The 19336-nt window shown below is 35.1% G+C and overlaps 1 protein-coding gene across 8 annotated transcripts in view; it reads right to left on the bottom strand.

Moving 5' to 3' along the window:
* Positions 1 to 484: 484 nt before the first annotated feature.
* LOC124170618 overlaps positions 485 to 19336 on the bottom strand; it is a 28600-nt gene continuing 9748 nt past the window's right edge. The window contains exons 2-9 of one of the 8 annotated variants that reach the window (XM_046549451.1): positions 17661 to 17812; positions 16209 to 16333; positions 14834 to 14959; positions 8184 to 8722; positions 7990 to 8101; positions 7531 to 7723; positions 7366 to 7430; positions 485 to 4412 (exon numbers count right to left, since the gene is read on the bottom strand). In XM_046549451.1, coding sequence (XP_046405407.1) covers positions 3192 to 4394 — 1203 coding nt within the window. In that variant the 5' untranslated portion in view covers positions 4395 to 4412; positions 7366 to 7430; positions 7531 to 7723; ... (3 more) ...; positions 16209 to 16333; positions 17661 to 17812 and the 3' untranslated portion in view covers positions 485 to 3191. Of the gene's footprint in view, positions 4413 to 7365; positions 7452 to 7530; positions 7724 to 7989; positions 8102 to 8183; positions 8723 to 14833; positions 14960 to 16208; positions 16334 to 17660; positions 17813 to 19336 lie in introns of all 8 variants that reach the window. The other 7 variants (XM_046549452.1, XM_046549449.1, XM_046549453.1 and 4 more) reach the window with 7 other exon arrangements.

A 19336-nucleotide genomic window follows, 5' to 3' on the forward strand; every position in this document is an offset into this window, starting at 1 on the left:
CATAGTACTAACACGGTCAGTACATTGAAAAATTCTTCATTTAAGTTTTTTCACGTCATTAAAATCACCCTCTAATCATATACGAGCACATTATGAAACCATTTTTCATGCTTCTGAATGAATTTGATGTATCTTGTCTCATAATTTTATTTTACCTAACTAAGCAGCATAAATGAAGAAGTATAAGGCCAAATATTCATCAAATAGAAAGCATACCAAATATTTAGAGAAATAATATCCTTGGCAATGAACTGCAATTCATTTATAATTAAAAGTATGCCATACATTTCCATAATATATCATTTCATTGATAATGGCAAGTACAAAGAAATGGTCTCATATTCCTATAAATTTATTGATGAGCCACATTTCAGAGTATTATTAAGACTAAACTGATTTTTCATGGACAAAATTTACAGGTTGCTGTCATTGATTAAAAATATATTATATCACTAAAATATAAATATAAAGGAAAGTCTAACAATCAGATTGAACAACAATTTTATTTAAAAATATTTCCAACAAAATTACAGCAATAAAGATTGATTAAATGAAATTTACCATCACTGGGACATTCAATCCAAATTGCTCCAAAAATACTTATTGTTGTTTTGACATACAGCATGTTTTTTCAATTGAATTCCATTGATTTGAGAAAATTATGAAAACAGTAGTATTTATATCGTTTCCACATCAAGACATTGAGTATTTTTTCTTCTTGAGTTAATTTTGAACGATGCAGAGAACAACATTTTCATATAATTTTCCTACAAAAATTAAACCACTTAAAATTTCTTCCAAAATAATCTTCATGCATTGTAGAACCTGGAAAGAATACTCTTAAAACTTATAACAAATAAGCAAAAAAATGTTTAATACTATATTGCCATTTTCAGAAGTAATTAAATTTTTTGTTGATCAATCTCGTTCATGATTAAAGCCAATGGTATCACTGAAAATAGAAATATATGATCATTTGCATGAAGTTTAGACATTTCCAAGTGAAATTCAATAATGTTTGAATTCAAAGGTATCTGGCACTATAAAATGAAATGATAGAGTAGGTACAGAAAATCAGTTAATCCAGTTTTTGAAGACCAGGAGAGAGAACTATTTTTTTTTAGCAATTCCACCATTTTTACGAAGGCAAATCATTTTTGAGTCAGAATACTGGGTTCATGGAAGATAAAATTTCAAACACTTCCCTGTAACTATATTCATATACATTATTAAGTGATGAAAAAATCCATGCAAAGGTTTCAAGGTGCAGGCTAGATATGTAAATTAGTAAAGATGACTTGAAATAGCCATAAGATATTCAGAAGAATACAACCCACAAGAGAGCATTAAGTTGACAAGCAGTCCAGAGGTTTTCTTACTATTAATCAGTTGTATTCACTCAGAAAAAGTTGTTAGACAACTTGCCAAATATGCTTCCCATCATCTAATGCAGCTGTAATGAAGTAGAACATTAACCATGAACATGAAGTACACATAAAAAAGACATTTACCCAGTATGTATTAGCACAACAGGCTAAGGTATGGAGACCAAAGTTAAACTTAAAATATTTAATTTGCATGGTGAAGGTGAGATCAATTGACAAGCAAATATTTCATCTGGAGACAAATATCTACCACATATTTACCTATCAATTCATCTCTTTCTTCTTAAAACTATGCCTCTTAACTTTTAGGACTAAAATGAAGCAAATAAGATGAACTTTCACCACGAAGTAAAGTGTTATGGCTTCTAGGTATTATGTGATTTCGTTGCTGACTCAGGACATTTACATCCACCAAATATTTGTTACAGAAAATCAATATCTTCTCAGTTATCAAAATCTTTCATTGGGTCTTAAGCTGTAGTTCTTACCTTCAGCGGAAAAATACCCTCTGACTGCATTTAGCACCTAAATGGATAGCTTGCTTTATCTGAAATTTTGGATTGTGATAGTATCAGGCAGTGAGTTGGAAATTAGGTGACACTGAAGGCATTCAATAACTAGTCCCTCTCTAACTACCACTTCCACTCTAACCTTCCTATCTCATACAACTTTCTTCTGGCTTATCCACTACATGCTACCTATCTATTTCTGCTTGAACTCAGTTCCTGTAGGATGATAATACAGATCCAAATACCATGATGACCAGGAAGCAGAATAGGTCTCTTGAAATTTGAGAATTTAACATTTCATCAACAACATTGATGTAGGACTCCAAAATTAGAAAATGAGAGGAAAATTTGTACCTACATTAAACACAACTTCAGATTTCTCACCGTGATAAAATTATGCTTCATGATCATGCAGAGATTTGCGTTGGCATTCAAGATGTTTTCTCCTTGATCAGAATGAAAGGTGGCAAAAATAATAAAATTTATTACAATAAAAATCTATGAAAATTCAGAGTTAATGATAACTATATTTAGAATATAATCCCACCAAATCCTCAGCATTGCTTCATTTTACTAAGTTTTCTCTAATAGGGAAGATACGATATCAAAAAACGAATTATAAAAATGGGAAGGAGCATGGTATTCAGGAGAAGATAATTATAGGAGAGTGTCTGTGATGATGAAAACTATAGTTCAATGGGGAATGGTAACTTATTATTTATAATGATCAAAATTCTCTCTCTCATAACACATAACTTGCCCAGAGAAACTAAATGATACACAATATTTAAAAATACAGGAATATAGATATGTACTTACAACACACCTGTAACTTGCCTGGGAAATAATAAATTCACATTAGCTTCCCTTAGATCTTTAGAGAAGCAACTGAACACATGAACATTACCAAGTTCTCACAAGAATGGTCTGGCATCATTGAGGGCGCTCGGCTCAAGGCAGACGCTATTCGTGAATGGAAAAAAGGCCCAAACATTTGAGGATGCCCTGCAAATGGCATCAGGCAGGGGGCCCTCTAATTTTGCTGACCAACCAACAAAACAACTCCCTCACTCAGGTCGTATATAAATAGAATATGTACCTTTATTTTTGTACTCATTCAAGGGAGTAAAACAACATCTAAGAACAATACCTCAGTCAGGTAATATGAACTCATTAAAGCAGCCAATTGATATATACTAATAATCCAATATTTAGGACTAAGAAGAAAAAATGTTGCCACTTACCTGTTAAATTAACTACCTCTCATTAGTCATGTGAAAGCAGCCACATCATATTATTAAAATGAACTTCTTAGAGGCAATAACCTCAGACATGGTTCAGAAGTGAAAGAGGATTGAGCACTTACATTCAGCCGTGACATATGGAGGTCATCCCTTATGTGTCCCTGCGGGTGGCCCTTGTGCCCTGTGGTCATTCTGTGATGCTTGTAACTTCTCCCGCCTCTCTCCACGTACCTCACACTATCACCAAAATCTCTTTCCTCGACAGTAGGCATTGTCGGGGCCGTGACCGTCTTGGGGAACGAAAGGGAGGGAGGGAGGGGGTTCATGAGCACTAAGTCATCCTGCTGCTTGGCAGAGGGTGCGAGGATGTCTGGGAATGCCAAAACCCCTCGAGGCTTTGGTTCTTGCGGTTCCGCTATGGCACCAAACCGCCCCCCAGAGAACCGAATCGAGTCAAATGGTGAGTGGGGCGTGGGGCCGTGGGAGCGGTACGTGGGGCCCTGCAGTGAGCTCTCATCCACCATGCCTCCCATGTTCGACGCCTCCCTCTCCTCCAGCATCCTTTGCTTCAGTTCTCTTGCTCTCTCCTCTCGAATGATATCCTTTATTTGCTGGAAACTGCCTGTCATTTGCGAGTTCACAGGTCCAGAAAATCGAAACGTTTTTCGAGCTGTTGATTTAGGAATCTGTGGGGAGAGGTGTCGGCCCGTTTCAAACATCCGGGTTACTTCCTCGAAGGCACGTATTCGTTCAGGGGAAAGGTTTTCCCTCAACCTCGTGGATGCCGGTGGTGTGTGGACGATTCGGCCATAGACTGGCCTCCTCTGTCGGGCTCGTGACTTGGCGCGAGCAATGGCTGCACCACTTGCCGGGATAATCTGATGGCCCTCCCCCCCACCCCCTCTCAACTTGTCTGTGTTACCACTCCTCACTGATGACCCGATGGCTGCTGACCGAGGATATGGCTCCCACACGCTGTATGCGAACGGGTCAGCATAGGACGGAATCTCATTAGTGATCTCAGCAGCACGCGACTGTCGCTTGGAGAATCTCCACATGGCACGAAGCTCCTCACAGCTGGGCTCCCTCTGCGATGACTTCCCTCCACCGGCAGGGACATACTCATTGCCTTGCTTTCTCTGCTCCTTGGCCTCTTTGGATCTCTTCAGGAAATAACCTGCCCCGGGCAGAGCGGAGTGACACAGTGCCAAGCAGAGCAGGTATTGGCCGAGTCGGCCAGAGGAACTGAGCCGCATGCCTTGAGGTAGCCAATCCTGGAAGGAACATCCTGATTAGCACCCGGCCAGGTATTAAATAGCATTACAACTACAAAATAGACGTTAAAACAAAGCAATCACAGCACATGATGCCGGCATGAGATAACCACTTGAAGAGATTCCATCAGTCATGACATTGTGGAACATGTTCATGAAGAAATTTTTATAGTTTTTGAATTCCTCTTAATTAAAATACTGATCCCTGTTTCAATGAACAAGTGTCATTGTCATGATACATAGTACACAAATTACATAATTAATGGAGAGCTGGTACTAGTTAAGTGTAGTTAAGAATTTTCCATAAACGGCCAAAAACGGCTTCCCGATATGAGCAATACACAATTATTTCATAGTAGGTAACAGTATAAAATCAATGAATACAGAAATTCCAATAGTAATGCTGGGTGACAAAGATACAGTGCATGAGCAGGCACTCTCTAGAATAGTCTCATATTGACTGCCTGAGGCTGAGATGGCACCAATGGCGTTAACCCTCCAGGGGAAATGGATTCTCAGTGCTACCTCTCCCCCAGATGGCACCTCCTTTTGGTACTGAACAAATATGAAGTGCCATCTTTGGAGACCTGCCGCTACACCACCAAAACGTGTTCCAAGGGAGCAAAAGGCAGTGGGGGTGGAGGACATGCTTTTGGGACATTCAGATTAGGGGATTATGTCAATTGAGCCATTACCCCTACTCCCTCTGAACACCAATGTTTCTTCTGTACATATAGCCATTATAATCAGTACCAGCTGCACATTAATCTGAGTACCATGTACCACGACTATGGTGCTTAGTGGAGGAAGCCACAGTCAGTATTTGTACTAAAGAAGTGCAGAATATACCAAGTATAATCATTTCATTATGAGATAACTACAATTATCTCAATGGGTTTGCTGACACTCACAAATTTCATATGGTACTTAAGTGCAAGTGATGTGTAAATATGATGACAATGATGCATATATGGATAGACTCCAGGGAAATGTGGGTGCACAGTAAGAAATGGAAATGAATTGCGAAAAATGATATTTTTTGCAAGTAAGCACATAGTTGACTTCCACAGTGAAATACACGTCAATTTTTAGAGAAGAATATTTAAACCATACAACAAGAGGATTCATCACCAGTGATGTCATGGCAAAATTAGAAGTGCTGGAACACACTTTCCTTAACTTTTTTAGAAGTGAAATATTACTCCGTATGTTTTTTATTACAAATTATGATTTACACTTTATTACCAATTTTTTTTGTTTCAAATGAATACTAAATTGAAATTTTGAGACAACAAAATTGATAAAAGTGTTATTTCACTACTATGTTCTTTGTTAACCAGTGCCGGAACAGCGTTCCGGCACGTTCCAGCACCATGACACCACTGTCAATCACGGCATGTATAAAGCCGTCTACGACAAGAAGCAAATTCAAAGCTAGACCTCTCCATAATAGAAAGAGTTATTAAGGGATAATCAAGCAAATAGGCAATGAAGTGGCAATACAATCAAATGCAAGTACGAAAGAGAACAGCTAAAGCATAAGGTGCCTTCAACACTCACTTAACACAGGGCAGCTGCTAGAAAAGCTCTCGAGGGGATCCTGCCTATCACACTTATTGTAAAAACTACAATTCGGTCACTCAAAATACATGAAGAATATCCTAAAATTTCATTTATCTACTGATAAATTAAGTCAGTATAATGAAAAAATAATGCATTATCAGGAAATGAGAGAGGGATGCAATAATAATTTTACTATATCATAGAGTCCATGGGAAAGCAACTGAAATAGTTTAAGTTTCTATTGAGCAACCACAAATAGCTGCAAGTGTTGGCACCATATGCAAAACAGCAGCATCTAACATGATGCTCTTCAAAGTTTGCATATACTAGCCATTCATATTGAAAGAATTTTTTGATGCCACATTTTTCATATGGTTGCAAGAAGGACTAACTCTCACTTTTTACCAATACTTTTACAGCAAACATACCAGACAGAATTACTGCACTGGCAAATTCTGGTAAATTAATATTCTTGCCTTCATAAGTATAGTACTCAATAAATTCTCAATGAATTTTTCTTAAGAGTCGATACATACTAAATTATGTCAAAACAACATCAAAAAGACCTTGAAGAAATAATGACTTCGAAGAAGGCACTTTAAGGCTAATGAGTCAAATCAATTGCTTGAGCAAGCAAATGACGCCAGCAGCACAATTCATTTTGAAAATATGCTGAGCACAGTTGCCAAAATATTCTGGAAGCTTTAAAAGGAATGTTAGCATAGTTTGCATTCAGCCAATGGGGCAGTTAAGGTTGAGTTTTCCAAATACTGCCATTCCGGTGAAGTTGTTTCGGTGTTTAAATTTTCAGCTCGTTTAAGTACTCAGTGAGCAGCCCTGAGTAAGGATTTCTTTCACATAGAATCACGGGCAGTTGCTCACATTGAGTGTCCACTGAGCCCACATATTCATCCAAAGCACTCTGCAACTGCTTTTTGGACTCAAGGTGCCCATATTTTGAGCAAGTACGCGCCTGAGGAATCATGTGACGAAAAAATAAGCCCATTATGCACATAAAATAAGTTCAGCATTTCTTACAATATATAATGACGAACTCATTCATTGATGCAATAATGAACACATTTTCACCTGACAAGGATGGGTCTATCACTTACTGCCGTACGTATCCAATGCACATCATCACATATTTTATACAGCTGTGACCAAATGGATAAATTTCCTGCACATGCTCAAAATATGATTTTTACATATTTTCATTGATGGATCAATATGCTTGTAGCAAATGCTTAAAATGCTTTGTGCTGCTGGGGAAGTGAAATATATTTCAAATGATTGCACTAGCTGGTTTCAAGTTCAGGATAATTCTACTATGAGAATATGATTTGTACGACACATACATTTTCTCCTGAGATGTTCTTCAGGCCCTTACCTTGTAGCGAAAATGCTTGAAATTTCTCCAAACTCTACCTTGCCAAGGTTAATTGAGAAATGAGCCTGTGCAAATAAATGGTTAACCTATCAAAATACATAGTCCAATGCAGCCTCCTCATAGTTATTGTAACCTCTCTATAGATATATTCTAGCAGATCATTACCTTGTTTAATTGTTGTGTTCACAAATTAACTCATTTTCATAACAAAGCACAGCACAGAGAATGTCTATTGAAGATTCTATCCTTAATATGTTTTTGATATTCACATGTGGCATTAATTTTGGCAGCATCGAGACTTGAAAACTGACACAAGATTTTCTTCAGCCTTTTTGCAATCACTCTGTATTACACCTCCCTAAGAAAATGACTTTTTTCTGCTTTACATGGTAGTATTGTTTTCATCCAAAGATTACACTTAACCAAAGTCACCAATGAACTGCCTTGCATCTACATTAGTAATTAAGTTTTAATTGTGCAATGAATTCATGTACCTGATAAGTTGAAACACTATTTTCAGAACATTATCAAAATTATTCCCCGTAAAAATGAGTTAAAATTCCAATATATATTAATTTGTCAAAAGATTGGATTAAAAAGGATCTATATCCTAGGACGACTTACCTTGCTATTATAATTTCAAATTACAAAAGATGTCTTCTACGACTAACTCATCCATTGTCACATTAGCTTCAGCATAACAACTAATTCAACATACCAATAATAGTTAAGTGTTCTGAAATGGGAAAAAGGAATGAATACTGACAACTTGAAAACAAATGCCATCCACAATTTTGAAACGTCTTACACATACCTACCTATCAGTATGTGGTGAGTCTTCTTAATGGGTTAGCCCTTAAATAGTCAAATTCACAAAATAAACCTTATATAAGGCTACTTGGAGGTACACAAGCCAGTTTTTCACAAGCCACTAGTAGATTATGGGTCAATAGTAGCACTTATAATGATTTATCTGGAAGACACTACTGTCAGAAATGTAATTTCACTTTGTGTATGAAACAATGGCACATATGGTTTTTCTTGGAAGCACAGAATGCAGCAACACTGCGATATTTGGAAATTTCTTGAGGAATAACAACAGATGAATGGTACACTTGATGATGAATTGTATTGATACATGGAAAAATAGTTAACTTTTTATCTCTGGGAGTATTGTCACTTGTTCATTTACCGCAGATGTGGATGAGAAGAATCCTTTGCACCTTGAGTTTCAAATCATACATTGAGACACATCAGTGCAGAGTCAGGCCTCACTGAGAGCTGATAATTAGTATATTTTTCCATTGAAGGAAAAGAAATGAGCCTCACTCAAAGACTTGGCTGAATTCTGCAATACCTAAAATGCAATTCTTATTTCAGGTCAGAGAATTCAATCAACGAAATTATTTTTGGGCTTCTTTCAATGCTTGAACTTACTGACAAAATAACTGGCATATTTACGTTAATCTTTTTAACTGCAATCACCTCTAAATAAATAAAGAACAACTTAATGATATGACATGAAATTATGAGATTGTGAAAGTTTTCACTGTCTATTAGAAAATGTTATGACAAGTAATAACAAACACAGATGGTATGTTGCAGCTTTGCCTCATACTTTACGAAAATTGCATGCACAACATCACTCCAATAATTGATGAAAGTTAGATAGATGTCAATTACTTCAAGATGGAAAAATGTTATTGTAAACTCCACACCAGTACTATATCGAGTTAATCAGTAAAAAACAGAGGGTATAAAGTGAGATATCACTTTCAGTTTTCATCATGAAAGCTAGGAAAATATCTAAAACTAAAATAATATGACCACATATCAATAATTGCGCAATGTACATAACAACATTTGCAACCTTCCCTCGCCTTCTCTTGGGGGCTTCATTCTCAAATGTTTAGCACAGGGAGAGTGTTCCTAGTACTATGTCTGCTCCTGAATTTCTAAATTCATTGTAGCTTAAAATTTGAAGGCTAAAATACAAGTAATTTTGATCCATTGAAGCTTCAAAAAGAGAAAATAAAATATTTTTTGAAAGGGAGTAAATCATCTAACATACAATGTAAAATGTAAGAAAAATAAAAGTGGTGGTGTTATAATGAAAATATGTTCATAAAAAATGAAATGAGATGAAAACGTGATTCAAAAGAGCCAAGTGAAAAATAATGGTCCATCACAATACATAAAGAGATGCAAATTGATAAAAAATTTCTGTAGTTATATCTGAAGAAAAATGCGTAGCCTAAATAATGAAGCAACATTGCCTGCAAATCCATAGTTATGGCATACATGCAGTTAGTCCCACCCAAACCTTCAATGAGAACCAGTCACATCAAGTGAACTGCAGCTCAAAGAAGATGAAAAATAAAATAACACCTGACTTTGAAAGATTTTTAGCTTCTCTGAGGAAGAAATCAATAACATTAAGTGTCATTGGGATTCCTATCTAATTGCAATCCATCATGATCGATTATTTGCCAATATTTTGATGACAAAGTTAGCCACTTCTCTGGGGATGATGGGTTAATCTTCTGAAAATGTTAGATCACTGTACAAAGAAGATGCTGTAGAAACACATGCCAGTACACGTTATAGCCCAGCCCTCATGATGGTATGGATACATTTAAAATGAAGCAATGATTCCTTAAAGTTAGAGGATGATATGGGAACCATTATATCTCATGCCATCAGTTTATTTATTTAACATTATACACCATTGGAAAAAATACATGGCTACTTTAAAAAAATATTAAGCTTCTTTTGAAAAAAAAACCACTTAAAACTTGAGAAATAATTGCGGAAAAAACTTGGGAAATAGCCTGGCCATGAAAATTAATCAACAAAATTTTACTAATGAACATAATGAGTGTTGCCAATGTATATGAAAAGTTTGAAAGCTAAAATATAGATTGTGTTTTAGCCTTATTGCATGTTTTGAAATTCGATGCATAGGTAAAATACAAATAAATAGCCAATGTATGGTAATTCTAGTTACTTCTTGTTAACAGGATAGCACAAACATCATGAAACCACCGAAAGATAATTAGAAGCATGTTTGAAAATTGAAATTGAGTTCCATCTCTAGATTCATAAAATCTGCAAATGATTACAATTTCAAGCAGTTATGCATGCAGTACGGGGTTTTGAAGTACTCCATTTAAAAAGATAATCCAATAAATAACAAGCTAATGTTAATCACTCTTACATGTACACCAATAAAAGCTACAGGAAAAAGAAGAGCCCACAGTTAATACCTTAGTAAAAGCAGGGCTTGACAGTATTTCAAACACAAGTATTTGAAAATACGTATTTGAAATACATTTATAATTTTTATTTGGTCTTTCAAAGACACAGCCTTTTTGTATATTCCCATTCTAAAATAAAAAATACATTTGTAAAATACTTTTTAAGCAGCTCTGATAACACCTCTGTAACATTATGCTTCAGAGATTACTCAAGGGTCACAGAATGAATGAACTTCGGAGTCAAAGGATTTTGTCCTCAAGACTAAGATACTACCTCAGAGTCATAAAGAAGCAGATTGCTGACTTGGACAGAAAATTTAGAGATGTACCAAGTCCATCCAATATTTGCCTCCATTCTGTATTTCTTGTAACCAACCCTGTATCACATGATCATTTTTTCCATTGAATGATAAAGGTGCTTATTCCCTTTCCCAACTGAGCATCAAATATGGTGGCCTCAACCACCTTCAACAGACACAAAACCTTCCCCTAGGACTCATTCCTTATCTCTTCAATGGAACTGGGGCCCCTCTTATTGTTACAGATCGCTCTTTTATGTCAGACCCTGCTTTATGTGCTCGAATCATTCTTTCACCATTCTGATCCGATGGAATCGTCCCATCACCTTTCCCTTCACCTCTGCCCACCCCTCCAACTCTCCCCTACCTTGCTGAAGATCACGTAAAGAGAAGACAGCAGCATTCTCTCATTGGGCAATTCATAGTGGATTATCCCAGAGAAGCGTTTGGAAAAAAAATTATGAGTGTCCCTTTTTTGTCCCCCTATGTTTTAAAATTTAGTCATTAATTTATTTATTTGTCATCATTAGAATTGTTTTCTTCATGTTTGCAACCATCCATAACATGCCAAGGCAGGTTATATTTTTTAAGATCTCTTGGTTTCCACGCAAATGTATTTTGTATTTTAAAATGTATTTAAAATACCATTTTATATTTTTTTCAAATACCCAAGTCAAAGATATTTTGCATTTCAAATACATTTGGAGCAGTATTTTGTACTTCAAATACTCCTAGGCCTGAATTTTGCTCTGCTCTTGAGTACAAGGATGTTAGTAAAATAAGAACTGATGACCTCACTATAGACTAACTGTGGACTCTCAACCATTAAGTATTACAGAAGTGACATCTTAATTTTACACGTGAAACTACATTCCATGCGATCAACCAATATTTGTTTGCTGCTTAATGTTTTTTGCTGACTGTTCCAGACAATCAATTTGTAGTTGAATGTTCTCGGAACATTCTTCACATGCATTTCTTAAAAGACTGGAAACTAAACATTGAACATAACCAATTGACATAAAACAGACAAAGGATAACTACTGATGGAATGTATGTCAATGAGTCACTACAAAGGGAATTATGTTGAACGTGTGTTTCAATAAGTGTCAATATCAAAATAAAATTTATGATCTATAAACATATTGGTAATGATTTAGATTGTATCATATCATGATTTATTGGTGATAAAGCCTTGCATACATTAAAAATGTATAATTTTTCTGAAGCATGCCTGTTGAAGTATCACCCTGTCCTACCTATAAGTTGGCTAGTAGGGAACTATACAGGCAGCATTATTTCAGATAAGAAAATGCGATAGCCTTAGCAATATTTTCTGCCCTGATCTTCCATTGAAAAATTGAGAGCTTCTCATTTTATGCAACTGTTAGTGATTGTTATAATTACTTAAAAGAAGCACTTTTAGCTATCACTAATGAAGCTTCTCTGTTACATACACTGAGTGTGAAACCATTAGGTAGTGGACTATTAATGCTCTGGGAGAGGAGAAAAGTTTTTGTGAGAATCCTGCTGCCTTGACACAGAAGTTGAAGACTTGCAAAAGACCACGTGAATACTATTCCACTTTTATGAGTTTTTAATTAGAAGATCAGAAAGTGTGGTGTTGGACATGTCGCTGCCCACTAACTGGATCTGACAATTGTTGTACTCACATGGTACATACCAATATTAAGTTAAAATGAATCCATCATCAATGAGAATTCAACTTCGAGAGTTCATTGGAAGGAATCAATGATTTAAGCCCTGAAAATGCTTCCTTTAAAAGTGGTCTCAGTTTTTTGTAAGAATCCTTGTATGATGTAATTTTATTCATAGCTTGAATTTAGTATCTAAGGTTGGTAAATAATTCTCTCATCAGTACATTGTATAAAATTTAGAGTTTAATTCAATGATTAGTGCAACAACTTCACCTCTTGATGCAAGGAATCCCTGGGTATAAAACATATTATTATTAAATGCTAATTGCATAGTTTTATGGATCCCAGAATTATCACCAGTCAGCACCCCACATCCAGCACAATGCACTGCATAATTGCTCTGTGAGTAAGTAAGGGATATGATGCCTTCTTGGTTCCACTCTCAGAAATAGCACCTTCAGGCTTTAAATTTAGCAAAACCATGAAATTCAGAGTTCATCTCCACCAAAGGAGACTTTAAAATATTTTTTCATGCACCTCATTCTCATTTGAACGAAATCAATAGCTTCAATCTTTCATAAAACTGAATTATGGAGTTGGCTAGTTTTGAAGGCACTTCTCATGGCACACATGAATAAGAGTTCATTCAATTGATTAAATCCAGCATGCATACTTAGCATAAGTGACAGAGAATTTATTAGATATGTATTAGCATGATGATATTAAAATTAGAAAGTGGTACTTGAGAACTTTGAGGATAGAAGTGGAAATGATGATGAGTTATTTAACTTTGGATATGATAATGCATATATGTAAATATAATGATGGCATTAAGCTAAAATATTTTTGTGGTTTAGAAAATGGTTAAAGAAATGTATTATTTTAGAACCTTCTCTTGTTATTCAAAATTTATTTATATAGTTTTCACATTGTAACCTATATTTATATAAAAATTCCTTAATCTTAAAATTTCTCACACCACATGACCTTTACTATGGACTCTAAATCGTAGAGTAATTTTCTAAAATAGGAATGTAATGAATCGTTCTTTTTCCAAGGGTATGTCTGCATGAAATAATATGCATTCTTAGAGGTGGCTCAACTTGCATACCATTAAATATTTGCGATTTTTTTAGAATGAGCAGTTGAATTTTTAATTAATGTTAAAGGTAATTGATGTCTCAGAAAAAAACTATATTGCTTCCAGACACAATTCCATAAATATTCTGAATACAACATAATATCAAACTTACAATACTAATTACAACAATATTAAATACAACATAAATGATGCCATAATAACCCATGGTGAATTATTGAACAGAAGGTTTGGGTAAGTTTTTACTAAATGTTAGCAACAAATTGTTCTATCTGACCTAATGTTAATTGCATATTTTCTTTTGGCTGAGTGTTTCAGCTCAAATCTTTTATAAAATGATTGAGTCAATTGTTCATGATAGCTAGTTCATTTTACCTCGATAGGTTCCCACAAAAAATGTCATTCAACTTAAATTTTGTACATTGATGTTTTAATGCCATTATCAAAAACTATCATTTTAATGAAATGCCTAGTTAATAAAATTCAGATAGTTAATCTAATGTAAGATCTTTCGTGTTTCAAAATGCCGGAATGAAACTGTAAAAAATCTTAAAATTTTCAACAAAGTATCAGAATGTTTGCAATGTGATGTGATTAAAATAATTTTGGATTTACAGTTTGCCCACCAGTGCAGAAAATATTTTAAACACGCAGGAAGCATGTAGCTGGATCTTTCAATATACAATATGTTAATAAGGTTTATCAAAGGCAAGAGTTCTAGGAAATTTGATGAGGATTTACAAAACTATTTCAAACTTGTAAATTTAAACCATGAAAAGATATATGCAGAGCAGCATGAATTCTCAAACAACATTATTTTCTGTGAGAGTAAAAGTCAGACCTCATTGCCTTGAATTTGATTTCTAGTGATATGTAATCTTTTTTAAAATTACCATTTCATATTTGCTTATTGAAATAATACTCACAAGAACACTATTCACTAAGACTTAGCACCTCACACTTGATCATATAAAAATAATGATTGGAAAATTTTCCATAAAAATTGTATGTAGTGGGGAGAAGAGTGTACACAGCCATCAAAATTGAAACTAAATGAGGAGAAACTTATTTCTCACTACCCCCCTCTCAAGTCCCACTCTATCACCATGAATCATTATTCAAGCTACACTTAAAAAAACATAAAACACGCATTACCTATTTACTCCTTCCCCTACACCATGTGTCGGTGACCAAAGAATGCAGAGATTAGCTGTTGAAGACTCACAAAGGAAGACTAGAAGATGATGTAATCAGGCACAATTTCCACAGATGTAGTTCCTGCTGAATCCAGAGGAGCAGCAAGTTTAAAAAAAATCAAGAACTTTAGAGTTTCACAAATGAAAATAAATTGTGGATAAACATCTATGTTATTTTCATTTGAACCAATGATACAGAATAACACCAGAGATGGTGTCCTCCATTCAAAAATTTAGGTTTTATTGTATTTGCTGGAAGGAAAATGATTCAAGTGCCTGTGAGTTGAGAACCTGAAAGGTCATATTGAGTGTTAATTTATCTTTGTGAGCACAGTTGATACAAGAACCTGTATGTTAGCAGCTAAAGCAAAGAATGTTTGAAAGGAAGGAACATAATATTTCAATACCAAACAAGGCAATCAACTATGAAAGTTATTTATTTCATAACCCCAGCAGCACAATGCATTAAGGAAGTATGGATGCTGAGCGTTATTCGTAAATATATTTTTTAAATACTTTGAATATTTTGAGCATGCAAAATTGTTTAGGTAATGATATAATAGAAACATTTTGAGAATTTTATAGTAAAAATGTGTTGAGCAAGTGAGCACAAAAATTTTAGAATATCTTTCTATTTTACAACTAAAAATTCAGAATATTTTACATTTATAAGATCAGTTCTCATGATGTATGAATGAGTAGCCAAGCCAAAGTCTCAGGCACATACATTTCTGGGCATTGGTCCCTCAGCACACGCAGTGAAGGAAACAGTTTTAAAACTTCTCCTAAACGTATGTTCAAGTCTTTATTTTGAGCCTTAAATGGGTTTGAAAGGAAAATGGGTTCATAATGGAGCAAAAATAAAAGAATAAGGGAAAGGCCAATTGACAGTCACAGCCATGGACAGGACTCAGCTGAATGAGTTTCTTGAATATGCAGAACATTAAAAGATCAAACTTGCTGAAGAGGAAGACCACATCAATGGACGTAATCCCATTCACCAGCCTAAAATATATCCCTTGACATGGTCTGCAATAAAGGCGTTAATACCTTTATTCAACAATTACATACCCAAGTCTGATAAAACCAGTTTAACAAAATCAATGATCATATACTAGATGAAGAAGTATATTGAGTAAATATCAAGCAAGTAATTACATAGAGAAGCTAATTATTCCTTAATTATTTCACAAGTAGCAATGAAATCTAGCTGGAGAATCTTTGGCTTACAGCTGAATTAAAAAAAAATTACATTGGTATGAATGATATTTATAGTGTGGTGGAGGGATTTGATAAAGCCACAAAATAAAAGTGTCTCAACCAATCCTACATACCAATCCTTAGTCGTTCCGACTAATTCAATTGCCCGCTTCAGATGAACAAACTTTTAGGATAGCCAAGCACAAGACACACCAAATTTTCTACAAATGGAGTGTAATAACCTTCTTTTCTATGATATCTGGAAGTTGAAAAAATAGCATGCATTAATATGATACTCATATTTAACAAGGCATTACAAAACAAAATAAATCCAAGAAATCATATTAAACACTATATTGCCCAAAACCATCAAAGTCACTATGCAGCAGTTTACATAATAGCCATTACAAATATGAATTAAGAGCAGGGAGAAAGTGTAGTGAAAATATGACCAAGTGTATAAAGTTTCAATAAAAATTCCTCTGAAGTAATTCTGGCCTGCTTTATGGGGCAAGAAAACTCAAAGGCAATCAGATGCTTTTCTTTAGGCACTTTAATCACCTCTTGAAAATTCAAGCCCAGAATTACTTACAATGTTACCCACCATTGCATTTATGAATGTACAGCCAACCCATGTACATACTATTCAAACAGTATTTTAACATAGTCTTACAGCTTTTTGGCCAAGTTTTTGCTATATTTTCTAAAACATTTTGACAAAGATCGAACTTTTGAACAAATGTATAGGCTATAGTGACATTATAGAGAAAAGTTATCAAACTACATCAGAACATGTAAATTTGAAATTTGCAGTATCTCCCAGTTTGTTTCAAGATTAATGTATGGTACACTTTCTTGAGCAAAATCCCTAACCCTGCTGGGTTTATTTGAAATATATTTAGACATCAATTTCATATTTAGGAGGAAAACATTCTTTTAACCTTCTGTCGGGCGCAATGGATCTGACAGGCACAGCGGGAGTGGTTTTTTCATTTCTCCGTGCCGCTAGGCGGCATAGACCCTTGGCGCTTATATAAGTTGCTTGATTTGACGTGCTCTATACAACCTTTTGCTTTTTGCATTTATGCCGACATATCAGTGGCAGATTTTTCAGCATAGTTAGACAAAATTATGACACAATAAAGCAAAATAAAAGCATTAATATCGAAATAAGTTAGCAAAATGAAAAACACCAATCTTATACAATTCAAATGTTAAATTACATTACATATCATAATACTTAACTGCCTAAAGAGCACCCTAAATTGCACCTTGCTGGATCGGTCCAGGGCCATATGACGATGTGAAGGGGTAATACATAGTAAATAAGACATTTAAGTGTTCATTTACATTAATAATGGTGCTTGAAGATATGCTATGCTAAGTTTAAAGGTGTGCCACTGAGCCATGCTAAGAGTTAATAATGTTTTTTCACATCTGTGCGAATCAGGCACATTGCACCTGAACTCAGCAATACAAATATTGCGCCTGACCGAAGGTTAATAAAACCCTGTGAATGCATTGAACAGAAATCATGTAACTTAACAAAAATCAACAAGCTGTGGATAGGTGTGTCTAATTCTTACCTGCTCATCTATTCTTAGGTCTCCAATAGTGCTATGACCAATTTCTCAAGTTTACAAGGGTGACAACTCATCTCCTCACCAGTTTCCTCATATCTCAAAAGGCTCATGCAAATTGACTCATTTATTCCAAATTAGTATAAATGAATAATTTCCTGCAAAGTCAATGGATGACAATTTAATTCAAGATAGGCGTGAGCAGTAAAATGATTTACTGGCCTTACAGAGTACAGAATCGCTCTTAATGACGATACCATTATTAAAACTATGCGATTGGGTAGTTTAAATCTTTAAAATTCAAATAAATAATTTAATAAAGCATGCAAGAAAAGTACCTGTATTTGGCCCATGCGTTAACATAAAAATAAGTTAAAAACAGAGATAATGGAAGAGTTGACTTTTTATGCAAAATTTATTAATTTTTAAGCCATTCAAATCTTTTCTTACAATGTTAGGAATTTTTGAAACCTTAAGTCTTTTCCAAATCTTTAATTCAAATTAGAATCTTACATGTCACAGGATATCATAAAAGGTACCGTAACTGCATGCTGCAATATTTCAGAGTAACTTAAGCCTGTAACTTAGAATGCACACATCTGTAGTGGTCAAAACAAAGAGACAAAAGGCTAAAATCCCATTGTGAGACAGACGAAATAATGGATAAGAAGCACTAAACCATTAGGAAGACACCAGAGAATTCCACATGAAAGGCTCAAAGAGCCATGGATAGTGGAAATGTTGATGCTGAAGAAGATATATATGAAAAGATAGTGGCAGAAGGAAAAACTATGAGAAAGCAGTCCTAAGCAACACAGAGAGCAAGAAGAACCAAATGGATGAAGAACTTCACGCTTCCTTGGTATATTGCTTAAAAGAATCATTATGAAATTCACTGGCACAAAGCGCATATCGAAAGAAAAAACAATCATGCAAATAACCATGCATGAGTTAGTCGAATAAAACCTACCATGCTCTGTCAGACACCAAAGGGATTAGGGTGGAGGATTAGGGGTCACGTCTCTCTCACTCAAAATGAGGACATTTTTTATCATTTAAGCTGCCTTGCTGCATAGCACTATCATCATATTTCCTATCTATCTTCTTTGATTCCCTGATTTTGAATTTCACATTTTCTTTAAGCATGAAATATCATGGGGTGTCCTAATTTAAAGCTATGCAACCTTGATCTGCACCCCCCCCCCCCAAAAGATGCGAGATGTACATGCTCAATTGCCAAGCACTGTGACTGCTTCTTAGAGACCCTTCACTTCACGGGCATGTCCTTTTGCATACCCATCAAACTGATTTTGCTTCTTAGTCCACTGGCTTTTTTTCTCGACCTTATAAATTTATCTTTTCCCTTCTCCTCCGGTAATAATTACTGGATTTCCTCGGTGGTCGAGAGGCATCTAATGACTTCGATTTAGCTCTCCTGTCATTGCCACACAGTGGTCCGTAAAAAGACTTTCGTCCCAACATAGATGGGCGTACTTAGGAAGGGGAAGCTACCCCCCAGAAGCAAAATTGCAAAAGTCTTTAAACAAAATCGGTAATGAATTGAAGCGAAAGTATTCAACAAATTTTCTTTAAACCCACGAAAAATGATATGCATTAGTATAAGATATGTAAGTAAAATAAAACTAATTTTTAAAGGAAATAGTCTCATAAACTAATAAAGC

The sequence above is a fragment of the Ischnura elegans genome, chromosome X (genome assembly GCF_921293095.1).
Source record: "Ischnura elegans chromosome X, ioIscEleg1.1, whole genome shotgun sequence".
NCBI classification, from domain to species: Eukaryota; Metazoa; Arthropoda; class Insecta; order Odonata; family Coenagrionidae; genus Ischnura; species Ischnura elegans.